Genomic DNA, 17,094 nt, shown 5'->3' on the forward strand with positions numbered 1-17,094 from the left:
GGGAGATCACGCCATGAGTTAAAATTCGCCTCTATTAGTTTATTTTGCAACGCTGCTGCCGTGTGGCTTGGGCTCGGGCTCGTATGACTAGGGTTGCCAACCCCCAGGTGGAGGCAGGGGTTCTCTCAATTTGGTGGCCCCTCCTCCCCCCTCCCTGCGGCAGGGTCATCAGAAAGCGGGGGGGGGATGTCTGCTGGGTAGTCCATTATTCCCTAGGGAGATCGATTCTCATACGGTATAATGGTGAATTGATCTCCGGGTGTCTGGGGCTCTGGGGGAGCTGTTTTTAGATAGAGACACCAAATTTTCAACATAGCATCTGGAGCCTCTCATCAAAACACCCACCAAGTTTCAATAAGAGTGGACCAGGGAGTCCAATTCTACAAGGCCCAAATAACCTTCATTATTTCTAAAAGGAGGGAAGGCATTTAAAAGGCCCCTTTAAATGTGATGGCCAGAACTCCCTTTGGAGTTCTATTATGCTTGTCACAAGGCAGCAGGGTTCAAGTCAGTTTACAGTATACAGCACCTTCACATAGTGTGCAAGGGAGGCAGCTTCACTCTGTAATCAGATGGCACGGCTGGCCAGGGGCTGCAGGGGTCTGTTTGAGTATAAAGCAGTGGATTATGCAGTTCAAAGCCGCTTCATACTGCAGCTAGGCGGCAGGGATCTGATTCAGTATGGGGCAGTTTATTTTCTGGACAAAAGCAGTTTTGTGCTGCAGCCAGGCTGCTGGGGTCTGATTCATAAGGCAACTTCACATATAGTATAAGGGAACTTCACATTTAGACTGCAGCTTCACACAGTAACTGGCTGCTATGGTCTGATTCAGTTTCAGGCAGCTTCATGCTGTAGCCTTGTCCTCCAGTCTGGGGGAAATGATGGTGCCCTGGGTTTCCTGGATCTTCATCATAAGGTGGCTGCCTGAATTTATTTCAAGAGGGCAAATGGCACCTCAATAATTCTAAATTCAGTTTTGCATTTGGTCCTCTATGGCAGGCGGCGGGGTAGGGGGGACCACTCTTAAATACTGTCTTTTTTCTGAGTTCAGAGCAACATACCAGCAACAAGATCTACATGCCAGCCAAGAGCTGCCTCCACCACAACCGCACCTGCTCGAGCTTCAAAGAAGATGGCACCTGTGACTGGTTCTGCCCCCATGGCCATACTTGCACACAAGGGGGGTAGAAATCCGGAGCGGGGCACAGGGCTGGGACTGCCAACTTCCTCCAGGGCATCTCCCAGGCACAGGAATTTCTCACACAGACACCTTCTCCCCCCCTCCCCGTGATTCAAGTGTTGGCAACTTTCAAGAGGCAGTTTGGGGATCTTCCAGAAGCAGTAAAGCACAGATTCGCATTTGCTAATCTCTAGTTGCTGGCTGGGGATTGCCCAGAACTTTCTATAAACCAGAGACAGGTATTGCCAGTCTCCAGGGGCTGACTGGGGATTTCTCAGACTTAGTTTTACACACATTTATAGGCTCCTAACCTCTGGGTGATGAGCTCTATCACTACTGGTGGGTTCAGGCAGCTATTGGAGACAGTATTGGGATTCACAGGGGTAGGTAGATAGTGAAGAGGGTAGTTAGATACTGGAAGAGGGGGTAAGTAGGTAGGTAGTTAGACTTGGATAGATAGGTATTTAAACCGGGTAGGTAGAAGGAGAGACAGAATATAGATTGTCAGCAGGACAGCCTGAACAATCTCAGCAGATCTTGAAGGTGTAGCAGTTAGGTGAGGGTAGGATTTCAATGGGAAGCTTAAGGTGGCTACAAAGATGCATGCAATGGCAACCCACCCCCATTCACCTCTTCAGCCTTTCAGTTGTGCCAATGTTTAGTGTTAATTTCACACCTAAATTGTGTAATATCTAGGATGTGTCCAGCAAAAAGGCAGTCCTCATTTAGCAGTTCTATGCCTCAAAATGAAACTGAATCATAAGACGGAATTCAGTACAGTATGCTTAATTTTGAATGATCCAAATTCTGCCAAAACGGAGGACCAAATTTTGCATAGAAGTCTGTTTTTTCTGCATGCAACAGAAAGATGGAATAGCAGCAACCTGAATCCAATATTTGATACCTTTGCATTTAAAAAAGGATGAATAATAATAATATTAGCAGGCATAATAAGATGCAGAGGGGAAGGGCTGTCTAAGCACCCGCAGTTCTATTTTCAGTGTGAATTACCCTGGCAAATTACTCCCCACAAAAAATAGCAGCTCAGCAGCAGAGCACCTGCTAGTCACGTGGTGCATAGTTCAAACACTCAGTATGCTGATGTGGCTAGGTGTGTGGGGTGGGGTGGGTTTACACTCACTAAGGTCACTAAAGCCAATTTGGTGTAGTGGTTATGTGCGCTGACTCTTAGTTGAGATAATGGGGTTTGATTCCTCACTCTTCCACTTGCAGCTGCTGGAATGGCCTTGAGTCAGTCATAGCTATCGCAGAGTTTTCCTTGAAAGGGTGGCTGCTGTGAGAGGTCTCTCAGCCCCACCCACCTCACAGGGTGTCTGCCATGGGGGAGGAAGGTAAAAGAAATGGAAACCACTCTGAGATTGGGAGTGGAAGGTGCGGGTATAAAACCAATATCATCTTTTCGCCAATCGGACTACAGTGCCCTCCTTAAGGCTTGGCCTACTGCGTCCTTCTCCACACCTGGTTGGTGGTCAGCAGCAGAGATGCATTGTCAGAACCAGTCCTTTTCTCAGATGCAGACGCTGGATTCAGCACCCTGACATTTCTACATGACTGGAGGTTCTGCTTTGTCCTGAGGGGGTTCATTTGTTGTATGGATATCTGGTTACATAGTATTGGGGATTCCCTATGCCCTTGGCTACAGCTGTAGGAGCTTTGGCAGGAGCTGGCTGGGGTCAGCTCTTGTGGCGGTATCAGCATGGGGCTGGATCCATTCTCAGGAAATTGGCCTGCGTGCCCACTTCCGGAATATGGGGATTCCCTTAAGGGATCCTGGCGTGAGGGATGACTGATGTGCCCAGCCCAGGGGCATGTAAACCAGAGGATTACCCTCACGCTCAGGTGGCAGGGGAGACCACCTCTAGGCTTCCGCCCTAGTGGAATCCCAAACCTGCCATCCCAAGGTGACCAGCGGAGCATCGACTGGCAGGCGGGTCAGTCGATGAGTGGGATCCTTACCCCATGCTGTGCCAAGGCGTACTACAGCTGTAACCAATAAAGCTGTGGCCAATTTTATTTTTCCAAAAATGGTGTGCTTGTGTGTTATTTTAATTGAAACTGTAAATTAAACTAGAATGTGTTGGTAGGGAGAAATTTTGCCTGGGGTGCCTGCCTCAGCCCCTCCCCTTGGTGCTGGAGCCACAAGCAAGGACCTGGACTCACCCTGGTCCAGTTTGTGGCTCCACAGGGAGGGGTAAGAGAAAGGGCAGCCTTTTGTCTGGTGGAGGGGGCGGGCCAGGCCAAACGTGAGAAGCAGGCCCCGACCCCAGCCTGATGTTGGCCCTATGAGCTGTCTCTGGGGTTGGTCGGAGGGCAGGGCTGAACAGCAGCTACTTAGGACCTAGTGCTGCCGCCACCTGCCCTCTTTGGCCATCGGATTGCTTGGCCCACACTCCCAGCCCTTTATTAGGTGTTTCTTTCAGGGACTGCATATGGGTTGTCTTCTTCATTTTCTTGTCACAACTTGGCGGTATCAGCATGGGGCTGGATCCATTCTCAGGAAATCAGCCTGCGTGCCCACTTCCGGAGTATAGGGATCCCCTTAAGGGATCCTGGCATGAGGGGTGACTGATGTGCCCAGCCCAGGGGCATGTAAACCGGGGGATTACCCTCACGCTCAGGTGGCAGGGGAAACCACCTCTGGGCTTCTGCCCTAGTGGAATCCCAAACCTGCCATCCCAAGGTGACCAGCGGAGCATTGACTGGCAGGCGGGTCAGTCGATGAGTCCTTACCCCACGCTGAACCAAGGCTTACTACAGCTGTAACCAATAAAGCTGTGGCCAATTTTATTCCACTTTTTCCGAAAATGGTGTGCTTGCATGTTATTTTAATTGAAACTGTAAATTAAACTAGAATGTGTTGGTAGGGAGAAATTTTGCCTGGGGCACCTGCCTCGGTCCCTCCCCTTGGTGCTGGAGCCACAAACAGGGGACATTTGTCCTGGTTTGTGGGACTTCACGAACCGGGACGAACTTCCATTTTCTCTGTTCATGCCCATCCCTACTCATAATTGTTTTTGAGGTATTCATTTTTTATTTAATTTAAATTTAAATTTGTGACAGTTGAATATCTCATTGCCACACAACTGGCTTAATGCCAATGGAAACATGTATACAACCAGCAAAAATCCTTATTGTATGCTATAATTTTAAAAACAATTTTCACTTACCATCTAACCGAGTGCTTAAATTACTAAATCCAATTGTTTGTCAATAATTCAATTATTTAACAACAAAGGGAAAGTAACATATTCTTGAAGCTACACATCTTGGGAGCACAAAAATATAATTGTTTATTTTGCAGTTTGAAAGCATGATTGATTTCTGCCTTTGTCATTTCTCTTTCTTTATACATCATCCCTTACACATGCATAAACTGCTAGGCAATAACGTTTGACAAGAAGAGTGATTACTGGGAGCTAATGACAGCACAAGAGAATTCATGCTTTTAATTCTCCATGATTACCACACAACACCTAATAACAGCTCTGTCTTCTGCTGCTTTATGTCTTCATCATGTTGATGAAGGATCAAGAATTGGACAGAGATTTTGGAAGATGATGAATCCAGGATGTTGAATCTGACATATACCGCTGATCAAAGTAAGGAAAATAGCACAAAACTTCCCAATTAGTTGCCAACTTTGAAATATTCTCATCTGCTGAAATGTCTCACGCACATATGTAGTTTAAGGGACACCAAACAGTGCAAGTGAAATCAATGGCTTCAACTGCAGCAATTCTGAATAGAAGACCACTGTTAGAATTGGATGCTTCTGACCCTAAGGACCTGCCCTGTGAGAAGGAGATTAGGTCTTTACATACCCTCAAGTGAGATAACTTTGTTTTCCATGCCCACCCTGCTCTTAACTTCAAGCAGCAATCCTGCAGACAGCAGTGGTGCAGTGCTTACTTGAAGCCTTTTCTGGCTGAACTGTTCTACATTATCTCTTTCAGTCCAGGCATCACGTCAGTGAACCTGAAATGGCCTCTATATCAGCCTTAGTCCTGGAGTACTGTTCTACTGCCTCACTATTGACATCCTAAAGTCATTTCACCACAACTTGCTGCCTCTGTTTAACATTAGATCTGGTTTACCCCTGCAGTCTGATTCTCTGGATTTTAAGCAACTAAATGCTCTATGTCCTTCTTTTTCCTCCCCAATTTTTGCTGCAGCATCAGTGAACACTAGAAATACAATTTAAAGTCAAGTGTTCTTTCATTCCCAGTGCACACATTTTTTTTTTGTCATGGTTATGGGAATGCCTCGCTCAGAATGTAGTTTAAGACTTCTTAAGACAGCAGTTAATTTTCTCTTTTTGGACACATTAAACTGTACAAGTAGGTTTCAACCAAGAAAAACTGTACAGGCAACCTTTCAACCAAAAAACTGTCTAGAGCCCCAAGCTCTTTTTGTGCCACTTTTTTGCCCTGTTTTATTCAGAGGTCCTGTTTTTAAAAACAGCTTTCCATAAAAGTAGTGTTGCATTTCCATTTACATGCAGCATACCAAACACCAATGCTGTCATGTGACGAAGATGGCTGGAGGGAGACCACTAGAAACAGAAATATTTCAGAACCAAGCATGGATCTTCTACACTTAAGGCAAATTCCTGACTTTACTACTCTTTTAGGTTTAAAAAAACCCAGATATCAGTGTTTTATTTCTTTATTAGATTGCAAGTCTACATATTATAAGCAGTGAATACTTTTCTGGCTAAAATGAATCTATCCAGAGTTGGATAAATTCTGCCAAGATCAACTGTTCTACAGTTCTACCATTATTTGGTTTCACTACCGGAAAAACTGCACTTTGGACTTCTGAGCAGTAGTACAGTGAGAGACTTGCCAGATAGGAGGAAACTCTAATTGAGATTATATGTATTTCAATCAGTGCTATAAGTCCTGTTATAATAAAGTAAATTATTTCAACAGACTGTAGTGGTTATATCCAAACCTGTGCTATGTGAGCAGAAAGGTACTTAAATTCATGCAGGAAAGGAGGAGGATTTCCACAGAGCCCCACTGCAGCTGCCTGCACCACTGATGCACAGAACTGGCACCAAGTACTCAATCATACTTCTATTGTTTCAGAACTGTAATGCAGCATATGGGAAAAGGTACAGACATTAGAAAGAAGCTGCATTATGTCAGATCAGACACGTGCAAAATGCCTTTGAGAACATTCCTCTATAACTCATGAAAGACTGGCCTGTCCAACAAAATGTACCAGTCACCAAGTGGACTCTATTTCAATCCTCAACATCTGTGCTTTCTGATCACAATCCTTTATTGTACACTAAGGGGTCCAGTTCAAACCCCAATGCACAAGGAACAGGCCATGGAACTACATGTTGCTTGTATACACAGAACAGCTCCCTTCTCACACATTAATTATACCCACATCCCTCTACCTGATTCCAGTATCACATGTCAGCCTCAAAAAATCAATTTTAACAGTAGCAGAAACTACGGAAGTTGGAGAAACTGTATAATGTAACAAAAAAAGCTTCAAAGCAGATTACCATACCTCTCTTTTATTTCTCCTGGCAACCTTCAGGAATTCCATCAAAATCTGTAGCTGAGCAGCATGGGACTCCTGTAATAAGAAATGTAAAGATACAAAAGTTGAATTATATGCAAACACATGCATGCCTAACCAATATGGGGGGGGGGGATTTTTTTGAAAACATGCTTATTAAAACACCAGTGCAGTGGGCAGCAAGTGTAAATATTCATGCCTACCTCTGCCAGTCAATAGCCCAATTAACAGGTAAGTGCTTGATCAATACAACATTATAGAATCATAGCTAACTGCTGAACATTTCCTGACCAAGGCGGTGCAGATAGTTCTCTGTTAACTCTAACAAATCAGGAGAGAGATCAGGAATGTAGACTAGAGCTTCTCTCTCCTTAAACCCAAGACCTGAAACCTACTGCAAGCTATCTTTTTCAGTTTCTGTGTTAAGTGAATTCTGCAGGGTAGGGACGTAAAATTTGCTTCATGAGAGAAGTATGCATTCCCAAAAGTGACTCCTAATTTTCTACATTTGATTAACAGAAAACTGGTCCCACCTTAGCACCCAGGCAACACCCATTCTGCCAACTCTTTTCTCCCTTTCTAAGGATTCCATTTATACTTTTGAGAATGATACAATCACCAAAGCAGAGCCTGGGGAGGAATGTAAAAGTGAAGACTATACGTAGAGGTGCTGCAACCCAGTAGGCATGGAACAACTTGCTCTGCCTTTTCATATGCTTCCTAATCGACAATGTGAGGGATTTAAAAAGCAAACCCACACAGGTAACAAGCACTACACCAGACTATTTCAGATATCCCTCAATGAATCAGGCTTCTATTTAATACTAAGCTGGAAACAGGAGACCAACAAAACCTTAAGCTCTCAACCAAAGAATGCATCTGAATAATAGAAGTCTATCAAGTACTTAACAATCCGCCCATCCTACTCTGCCCACCCCTGTGGGCAAACAACAAACACAGGTTTATACAGGCCTTGGTAGACCAGCATGTACAGCTAAACAGCTGGATCAGGCCTTGCTGGATCACAGGCTGCACAACTTTACATCGCTGCAGGCTGCAGAAGTATGTACTAGCTTTGTTGTTCCTGTTAAGTCACAGCTGACTTACGGAAACCCCATAGGGTCTTCAAGGCAGGAGACTTTCAGAGGTAGTTTGCTATTGCTTGCATCCAAGTTACGATCCTGGTATTCCTTGGTGGTCTTCCATCCGAATACTAGTTAGGGCTGACTCTGCTTATCTTCCAAGACCTGATGAGATCAGGCTAGCCTGGGCTATCTGGTCAAGTCATCTACTAGCCTGCCTGCCTGTCTGTATCAAGCCATTTGTATCACATAAATTGGCAAAATGAGAGGAGACCCAGAATGCTCTTTACGTGACACCGGACTCACCATAAGTAACTAGACAGGCATGTAGCTATTTACAAGCCTGTTATATTGTGGCTCCATGAAATAAATGTGTCAAAATATTTGATACCACAGCGCTGTGTGAATATTAAGATCTCAGGACAGAAAAAGTGAAAGTTAAATATTTTTTACCAAGATAAAGAGGGGGACTTACAGCCTCCAGTTGTTTTTTCTTCTGGACAAGTAGCTCCAACATTAAGTTAACATTAGCCAAATCAAGGTTATCTTGATCTGTACCCAGCAGATCTTGAAATATCTGCCACCTGTGGCCATTCTAGAAAGAAGAGGGAGGAAATCAAGCATTGTTTCATAGAAGGTGGTTCAAACAAAATCACAGTATTCATGAATTACACAAAAATCTGAAGTAGGTTACAGCTCTGAAGGGAGAAGGGAAGCAAGACAAGGATGGGTCAGGCCATTCTTATTTCTCCCTCTACCAAACAGCCTTCTCAGAGGTAGAAGCAGGTATACTTCAGAAGGGTGGGAGAAGCGAAATCTTGAGGCTTTTGCAGCCACTCAAGGTGTTATGTCTTGCTGTAGAAGACTACCCAGAGTCATTCACTTCAGGGTTCAACTCGCTACCCTTCTACCTAACTTATGAAATTCACTCCCACATCCCCACAAGGCCTTTGGGTTTCGCCTGGTTGACACCAATAAATCTAGATATGAACATTTTATTGCTAACTTCTTCATTCCCTCAAATGTTTGTGATCATTCCATTAGGTCAGCAAACCACTGCCAGGAATGTCAACATTAATATTCATTACCACATAGACACCAACTGCGCCAGTCTTCAAACTGGTTGCTTCTGCCAATACTCAGCTAGTCTATTTGGTCTGGCAATCTTTAGAGCAACAAGGATCAAACTTCATGGCTTGCACTTCTAATCATTGTGTTTTCCAAATACATCTAAAGTCTCCCTTGTGCAAGCAGAAGGCACTCTTCTAGCACAAGAGGGGAGGTCAATCATCTCAGTTGTTGCCCTGCCTGTCTGTTCTGTCTTGTCTCCTCACTGCTGCAGCCTTGCAAACTCAAACAAATCCAGACAGTCCCACAACCTTCAGGGAGCAGGTTTCAAAGGGCATGCAGAGGTAAAGCAGGAAGTAGAAACTGGGAAAGCCCTGCAGTATCGGCAAAACTCTGCCTCTCCATTTTTCGGACCTAAGGTTTGACCTGTACAGACAAAAACTAGTCACGTTCAGGCAGGGAATTAAACTTTTGGGAAGTCACTGGCTTTCAAGTCCCCTCTAGTTAGGAGGAAATACAGACCTTTCCCCAAATAAATAATTCTCAAGGCAACTGAAAAATTTTGCATAATCAAATTAAATTTTACCACATCACTAAATCTTAGAAAAGGGAAAGAGCCATCCGTTAGCTCTTTTTATCCCACTCTTCCTCCAGGCTGCATCACAACCTGTGAAGTAGATTAGGCTGGCTCAAATCACCCATAGATGAGTGGAGATTGACACCCTGACTGTGTATCATTCATGGCTGTTAAATGGCTGTATGAAGTGATCAACTGACCTACACGCCCACTGTGGAAAATGAACTCCTCTTCAAGTGTTAAAACACATACATAAGCCACACAAGATTTATATTATGCTAAACAGAGACAACCTGTAGACAGTTTGAGAGGGTGGTCATGTGGGTCTGCAGCAGAACAGTTACATTTGAGTCCAGTAGCACCTCAGAGACCAACAAGAGTTCCAGGGTATAAGCATTTGAGAGCCAAAGCTCCCTTCGTCAGACATGAGTAAGAATGGAAATCTGAGTGCTTATCTCAATCAGAAGGCAAAAGGGGTGCTGTAAAGCAGTGGTCCCCAACCTTTTTGGCCCCAGGGCTGGCCCGCCAACTGCGGCCCCAGGGCCAGCAGGGTGGGGACACCTAATTCAGCCTTCCCCTGACCCCCCCGCGGTGCCTCCTTCTCCCCCCATTTTCCTCCCCCATTTCCTCCTCCCTCCTTTGCCCCCGCGCAGCCTCACCGCCGCTCCCTGCACAGCCTCGCCACTCCCTCCTCCCCCCTGCAGCCTTACCACCACCCCCTGTGCAGCCTCGTCACCTCCTCCCCCCATTTCCTACTCCCTCTTTTCCCCCTGCACAGTCTCACTGCATCTTAAAGGTGCAACTTGACTCCTACTTTTACTTTGTTGTACTGCTTCATACGAACACGGCTGCCCACTTGGATCTATCCTCCTCCCTCCATTTCCTCCCCCCTCCTTTGCCCCCCCCAAGCAGCCTCACAGCCTCCTCCCTCTCCCCCATTTTCACTATTTTAAGGCCGGAGAAGGGGCCATGAAGCTCCTCCCAGGCCACCCCCCTGGGAAGGAGGCAAGGACAGCATCCCTTGCTGCTGCTGCAGTGGGTTTCCCAGCCAATCAGCTGATTGGCGGGGGGAGGTCGGCCTGGGAGGCGCTTCACCACCCCTTCCGCAGTCTTAAAATGGTGGAAACGGGGGTGGGGAGGCAGCGGGGGGGGGGGGGGCGGTGAGGCTGCATGGCCCATTGTAAACAGGCCACAGCCCAGTACCAGTCCCTGGCCCAGGGGTTGGGGACCCCTGCTGTAAAAAATGCTTGTAAAGGATGCAAAGGTATAATCTTTGTAAACAGCTTGATCAGAGCACTCTGACCCAAGGAAGGCAAAAATCAGCATAAGGTTCTAAAACATCAGAAAAGAAGAAAGCTTTAGCCCTAAGCAGGCAAAGCACTTTTGTCTGCAAACCTCTCCACAGGCGGAAGGCTTCAGATCTGAAAGTACAATGCATGTTCACACTAAAACCCCTCCCACCAGCTGGTGACCCCATCAGCTCTTTTTCAGAGAGAACAAAAGGGGAAGTAGCCCCCCCCCCCCCAAGGAGATGGGATCCTCCTCTCCTACACATGTTCAGTGGACTCCTGTGGCTGTCAACAATTTGCCAAAGTGAACAAAAGTTTATAGCATTATGTGAATAAAATGTATGTATAAGTACTTCTAAAAAGTCATTATGTAGAAATTTAAAAGTACAGTGGGGGGAAAGTCAAACCACTGCATTCTTCAGCTTGTCTACTTGGCCTTGCTATTTTCTGGTCATGTCATAAGAACTGAAATCCACAGAAATAAAGTTTAATATAACAGATAAACACTGCTACTTCAGCATCTGGATTGCTGCCAAAAAGCCAGAGATGGAAAAACTAATCTGAAAACTTTCTGGATGAGCAGCGTAATGACATATTTAGACTCAGAACTTAGTAGCAATATAAATCCCCCCCCCCCAAAAAAAGAACTTCAGTACTGACCATCTGGGAAACCCAGATTCAACTCCCCCTTAAGCTTGCTGGCTGAACTTTGGCTAGTCACTCTCAGTCTAACCTACCTGGCAGGGTTGTTGTGAGGAAAAAATACAAGGGGAGAATGTACACTGTCCTGAGTTTCACTGAAGAAAGGTGGGATAAAATGAACTAAGTACATAAACTGTAGTCTTGGCAAGGGAACCCTGTTACTATCTGTAAGACTTCATCAACTATTTCAGGGGCATCTGATGCTATTAAAAGTCTAATACTTTTACAAGTCAATCAACTGTCCAAATGTGACACTGTTGCCTACCATTAGTTTTCCTGCTCCAATGTCACACCTAACCTGCGATGACACAGAAAAACACGGACCACACAATTGATTGCATTGAGCCAATGACAAAATCTATGATTCAGTGTTATTAGATATATGGGCAACTTTTGCTAAATTAACAATTTAAAACGTTGCCTTTTCATAATCAGAACATTCAAATTATATTTTCCTTGTGCACACTGATAGAGCTGTTACTGAAAGAGATAAAACTAGAGCTGAGTCTAGTAGGGCCTTAAAGACCAACAAGATTTTAAGGTAAAGGCTTTTGAGAGTTAAAGTGCCCTTTGTCAGATCCCTTCGCCTGACCCTCAAAATCTTGTTGGTCTCTAAGGTGATACTGAAATCTAGCTCTTCCACAGGCCAATAATACCAGTGGTAACCCAATGTACCGCACAGATTTCACCAACAGTTTGTAAAAAGATAAAGATTACATTTAGTTGCCTCCTCTTTCCATCCCCAATTTACTACTTTTTTTCCTTTTACAACAATAAAAATGAGAGTAAAAAGATTTGGACATACGGTGCTACTCACTGAATGGTCCAGTTTGAATCTCTTCTCCTCAAATCTTTGCTTCTGTTTAAGAATGAGTTCATTTACTAAAAAAGAAGAGAAAGATATTGTCAAAGGTTTGTTTATTTGAACAGACAGAGCAAATTTCTAGTAAGTGTAGTTGCAGATATCTATCTAGTACTGCTCATACAGCTATTGCCTTAAGCAGAAATTAGAACCAAAATTGTTTTAAAAGACCATACTCAATATTATTGTTCTTATATTTGATTATTGCACCTATGAATTTTGCCACTGAGAGGGTGACATGATCATTTGTATCTGACAGCAGCCATGACACCTGGGCACACAGGTGACTAAATTAGCCCTCAACTTGTTAAATATAGGGCAGTCCATAATCATACATTCAATAGTTTCGATTTTATCATATGAGCATCTGCATGTTCTATTATAACTGCCCTCCAGAACCACCAAGGGAAGAGCATTCATTCTTGCTAAAGTTAAAGCTCTTCTTAGGTTTGGGACTGTCAATTTGTAAAAATATCTAGCACTGGGAGGACAATTCCCAAATGGAGTGATGAACATACCCTGCGCAGTTTAACAGATGTACTTATAACATCCAGTTTCCTTAAACACTTTTTAATTGGTCTTGTAATGTCTTCAGTTTCTGTATTCTTAATCATATCATTTGCTATTCCTAGGCATTTCAATTTCTTTTCCAGTCATTGGTCCCATTGGCTATAATGTTTACCTGCCTGGATAAGCCCAAGTAGAGTAGATCCTCCCTCAAATTCTAAAACCTTTACTTTGAAGAGAAGTGCTTTAATTCAAGCCCAATCTTAATAGAGGCTTGAGCAAAACTAAATGTCTCCAGCCTTCTCATGTTATTTGCTAGATAAGACTAAATAGAAAATGACTTCACTACACATTTATGGGCCTTTTATTCACACAGCAATACTGAACAAAACAATCATAAAATCATTTATTATGAAAATTACAAAGCTAAGGACCTGAAAAATCAAGTCTTAAAACTGGACAAAGAGAATGCAGAATTTGAACTGTGCTGGTTTGCTGTTTACATCTATATGTAAGAATAAGATGATTTAAAACTAAGCTCAACAGCATGGACCACCAGTGCCATTTGTAGTAAAGCGCATACAGAACGTTATCCAACCAAAGACTTTCCAACAACCCCAATTGCAACATGCAATCAAAGCTTCTGTCTGACCCCCATCCACAGACAACTCAGTACCCATGACCTTTCTACTCAGACAGAGAGAGACAACACCCCAAGGATCCAGACATGCCAATAAATAATTTGTCAGAAACAAAAGTAAAAAATCAGGATGCACTGTTTAAGCCCCAATTATGAACTAAAATGACCCAAAGAAGATGTTTTAATGTTAAATATATTTGAAATGTGATTGTATTTTACTGTCTGACTGTACAATGCAGCCTACTTATTAGAGGCTAACATACCTACATTAATTTAGCCATTATAAATGTGGTGTGAAGAGATGTACTGAGTTTTCAGAGGAAAACATTTTACCACAAAAAGGAAGAGGCATGAAGGGCTCAAATCATTTCCTTAAAATCCTACAAAAGTTAACTTTCTGTGCTAATTCGCTGCCCCAATCTTCTACATTTGCTACATCATTTCTGGTTTAGAAACAGACTACTTAGTGATAGCACTACCTTTATGAAGCCAATCAGATTTATCTGATAATGTCACCAAGGGCAAACAAAGCTAATTTAGAGAGCAATTCCAGGAATGCTGTCACATAGCTAATTTAAGTTAATGATGACACAATTACTAAGAAAAAGGAGAAAAAAGAAGTCAATAAAACAGCAGATACTTGTTCTTAAGTATTACCACTGTCAAGTACCAGAATCAGAGATGTAAATGTTTGTCCATAGGAAAACAAGAATGTTCATGGCTACAAGCTCATTTGACAAAGTTACCAAATCCATGGAAGTGTTTTCATATAAAATGGAAAAATTTACACATTCTCCTCCTCTCCTCTTTTTGGGGGGTACAGGGGGACTTGGAGGCAAACTTCAGGTTATATATTTTGAAATTATCTTAAAGTAGTAGTTCTGTACAGCTCAAGTGCAGGATTTGCAAAATACAGCAAGCAGCACATGCAAAAGCTGAAGAGTACTACTGGCTTGCCTGAAGATATTCCAGTTGCTTGTACAACTGCCTGAAGTCCACACACAGCTGGAGAAAGATTGAAGTGGGCCTGACTCATAGCACAAGCAACATGCAGTAACAGGGAAGCAGCTGTACAGTACACTTGCCAGATTAAACTATTTCAAATGTCGTTTCATTGTACATAGCAGGAAAAATGATGGTGAAACAGACAGTCTTACTACTGGAGACAAGAAGAAAATTAAGATACTCTCCAGGTTCTACAGGGCACTCTTTCTGTAAGGGGTGAAGACAATTATGAGATACTGCCGGTTTTAATCTTATATAAGTTTTGTAGGGGTTTTTTTTAAAAAACATTTGTTTCAGTGGCCTTTTAAAAACTTAATTATCAAATGACAGGTCACTTCCCAAAACGGTGCTGTAGCAGCCATTTGAACAGCTCTTAAGATCCTCAAGGATCAATGTTGAGAATCCACAATACAAAAGGCTGAAATTAGCTTAATAAGATGAGCAAAAGGGGGCACACAGCAGAATCTTCACCACATGCCCTTCTTTGTACTTATATTTATAACCTACTTTCAAAAATGCTTTAGTCAGCTTAAAATACACATGCACACACAAACCAATAACCATAAAGAGAAACAATTAAGAGTTCAAAAAAATAAGTTATTGAAAGGAATAGTACATCTGCAAAATTGCAGCTAAGAATTCCAGATGGCTAAATCTCATGTGTGTCCATAGCATGGTTTAGAGGCCTTTTGTTCAAACTTTACAACATTCATTGAATCTGCTATTTTTGCTTGTTTCATACAATATAAGAAGTGACTTCTGTAACCAAGCCGGAAAAAACTACAAAAGCATCTCTGAAAGACGTTATGCCTTTTAACTCTTAAGCTGCACAGAGCATAATGATTATATAAGCCTAGCCACACATACACAGGCCTGGATCTCAAGCCTTGCTTGTACATCTCTTCATCTGCCATGGAGGCAGGTCCTGCATTGCAGGGCACATTCCTCTGGCAATAGACACTTCTGGCTCATTTAAACACCCTGGTCTAGAGCTGCAGAGTATCACCTCAGGAACGGAGAAGAGCTTTGCAAAAGTGGAATCAAGGCACAGGATACAAGCCTTAAAAGCTACATTAGATGGCCAAGTCTAGGGTAGAAGACAATATCTGACAAATACGGGAGGCTTCAAGTGGCAGCAAAGGTGTACAGGGAAGGTTATATCATAGCCTAATTAAAAAGGTAATCTAAAGAAGGAAAGTGGCAGGCAATGTTCCCTCTTAATTCCCGCCCCCCCTACTGAGCAGTGCAGTTCGCATCCTGATCAGAATATAACTGCTGCAATCTTAAAATAGGCAATGGAGCAGTGCAAGATCCTGCACGGTCCCAGACTGCTGCTGAGCAGTCCTGTTTTAAAGAGCACCCACTCACGCACACAGCTTAGAGGGAACACCAGTGGCAGGCTGACAGAGGGAAGACACGCAAGGCACTCCAGATACAGGAAACAATGCACAAAGCAGCCAACTGCAGATGAACATTTATGGCAACATTCCACAGGACTCGCCCACTAATCACAGACAGAAAACACAGAAGTGCAACATTATGAAGTCACTCACTGCCTCAGATTTAATCACAACCTTTGAGCAATTGTAGATTCATCTGAGCCGCCTCAGTGGGGAGGGCGGGATATAAATCGAATAAAATGAAAAATGAAATACAGTACTTTCAGATCTAAAAAAAGATAAAGGTAGTCCCCTGTGCAAGCACCAGTCGTTTCCGACTCTGGGGTGACGTCGCATCATGATGTTTTCACGGCAGACTTTTTTTTACAGGGTGGTTTGCCATTGCCTTCCCCAGTCATCTACACTTTCCCCCCCGACAAGCTGGGTATTCAATTTACTGACCTCTGAAGGATGGAAGGCTGAGTCAATCTTGAGCCAGGTAACTGAACCCAGCTTCCGCCGGAATCAAACTCAGGTTGTGAGCAGAGCTTGTACTACAGCTTTACTACTCTGTGCCACAAGGTTGCTATTTACTTTCAGATCTACAAAGATGCTAATTTTAATGCCAAGGGCTTTTCCATAACAACACAATTGTCCCCCTTTATCACTACACTGAGAACAGCTTTCTTACCTCAGCAACATTTAATTTACCTTCCATGATACTTAAAGGAATTCTAAGCTGTCATACAGCCTTTCTTCAATTGCCCAGCTCGTCAACTCTCCCTAAAATCACTTCCCTACCTTCAAAATAAGGAGTCAGACATTCAGGTGGCATTAGTTCTGCTCACTGAAAATCAAGAGGAAATCTAATTTTTTATTTTTACCAATAGACCTCAAAACTTACCTAGAAAGTTGGGGTAAAGATGGTCGATGTTATCCACAACATAATTACATTTTGGACATCTATTGTTGTCCTCCAGGCTTTGATGAATACACTTATAACTGTTAAAAGAAAAAACAAGCAAGAAGCATAAGAAACGGAATATAAAACATGGCTATTTGTGTAGTTATTTAGAAGACAGAAGAGCCATCAGTTAAGACACTCTTCATACTTGATTGGTTTATTGCAAGCATAACACAAATATTTTGAAAGTGACGCCAAAACACAAATGGCGTGATGTGAAGGACAGAACTGCGAGTCAACAAAATAAGCTAGCCTTTTTTTGGTTCTAGAAGACAATGC

The 17,094-nt window shown here is 43.2% G+C and overlaps 1 protein-coding gene across 2 annotated transcripts in view; it reads right to left on the minus strand.

Moving 5' to 3' along the window:
- The window catches only part of COP1 (COP1 E3 ubiquitin ligase), a 180,288-nt gene that overhangs the window by 148,143 nt on the left and 15,051 nt on the right, over positions 1–17,094 (minus strand). Inside the window, exons 3-6 of one of the 2 annotated variants that reach the window (XM_060232478.1) lie at positions 16,756–16,853; positions 12,276–12,340; positions 8,298–8,417; positions 6,729–6,797 (exon numbers count right to left, since the gene is read on the minus strand). In XM_060232478.1, coding sequence (XP_060088461.1) covers positions 6,729–6,797; positions 8,298–8,417; positions 12,276–12,340; positions 16,756–16,853 — 352 coding nt within the window. Of the gene's footprint in view, positions 1–6,728; positions 6,798–8,297; positions 8,418–12,263; positions 12,341–16,755; positions 16,854–17,094 lie in introns of both variants that reach the window. The other variant, XM_060232477.1, reaches the window with a different exon arrangement.

Source organism: Heteronotia binoei, chromosome 2 (assembly GCF_032191835.1).
Source record: "Heteronotia binoei isolate CCM8104 ecotype False Entrance Well chromosome 2, APGP_CSIRO_Hbin_v1, whole genome shotgun sequence".
NCBI lineage: Eukaryota > Metazoa > Chordata > Lepidosauria > Squamata > Gekkonidae > Heteronotia > Heteronotia binoei.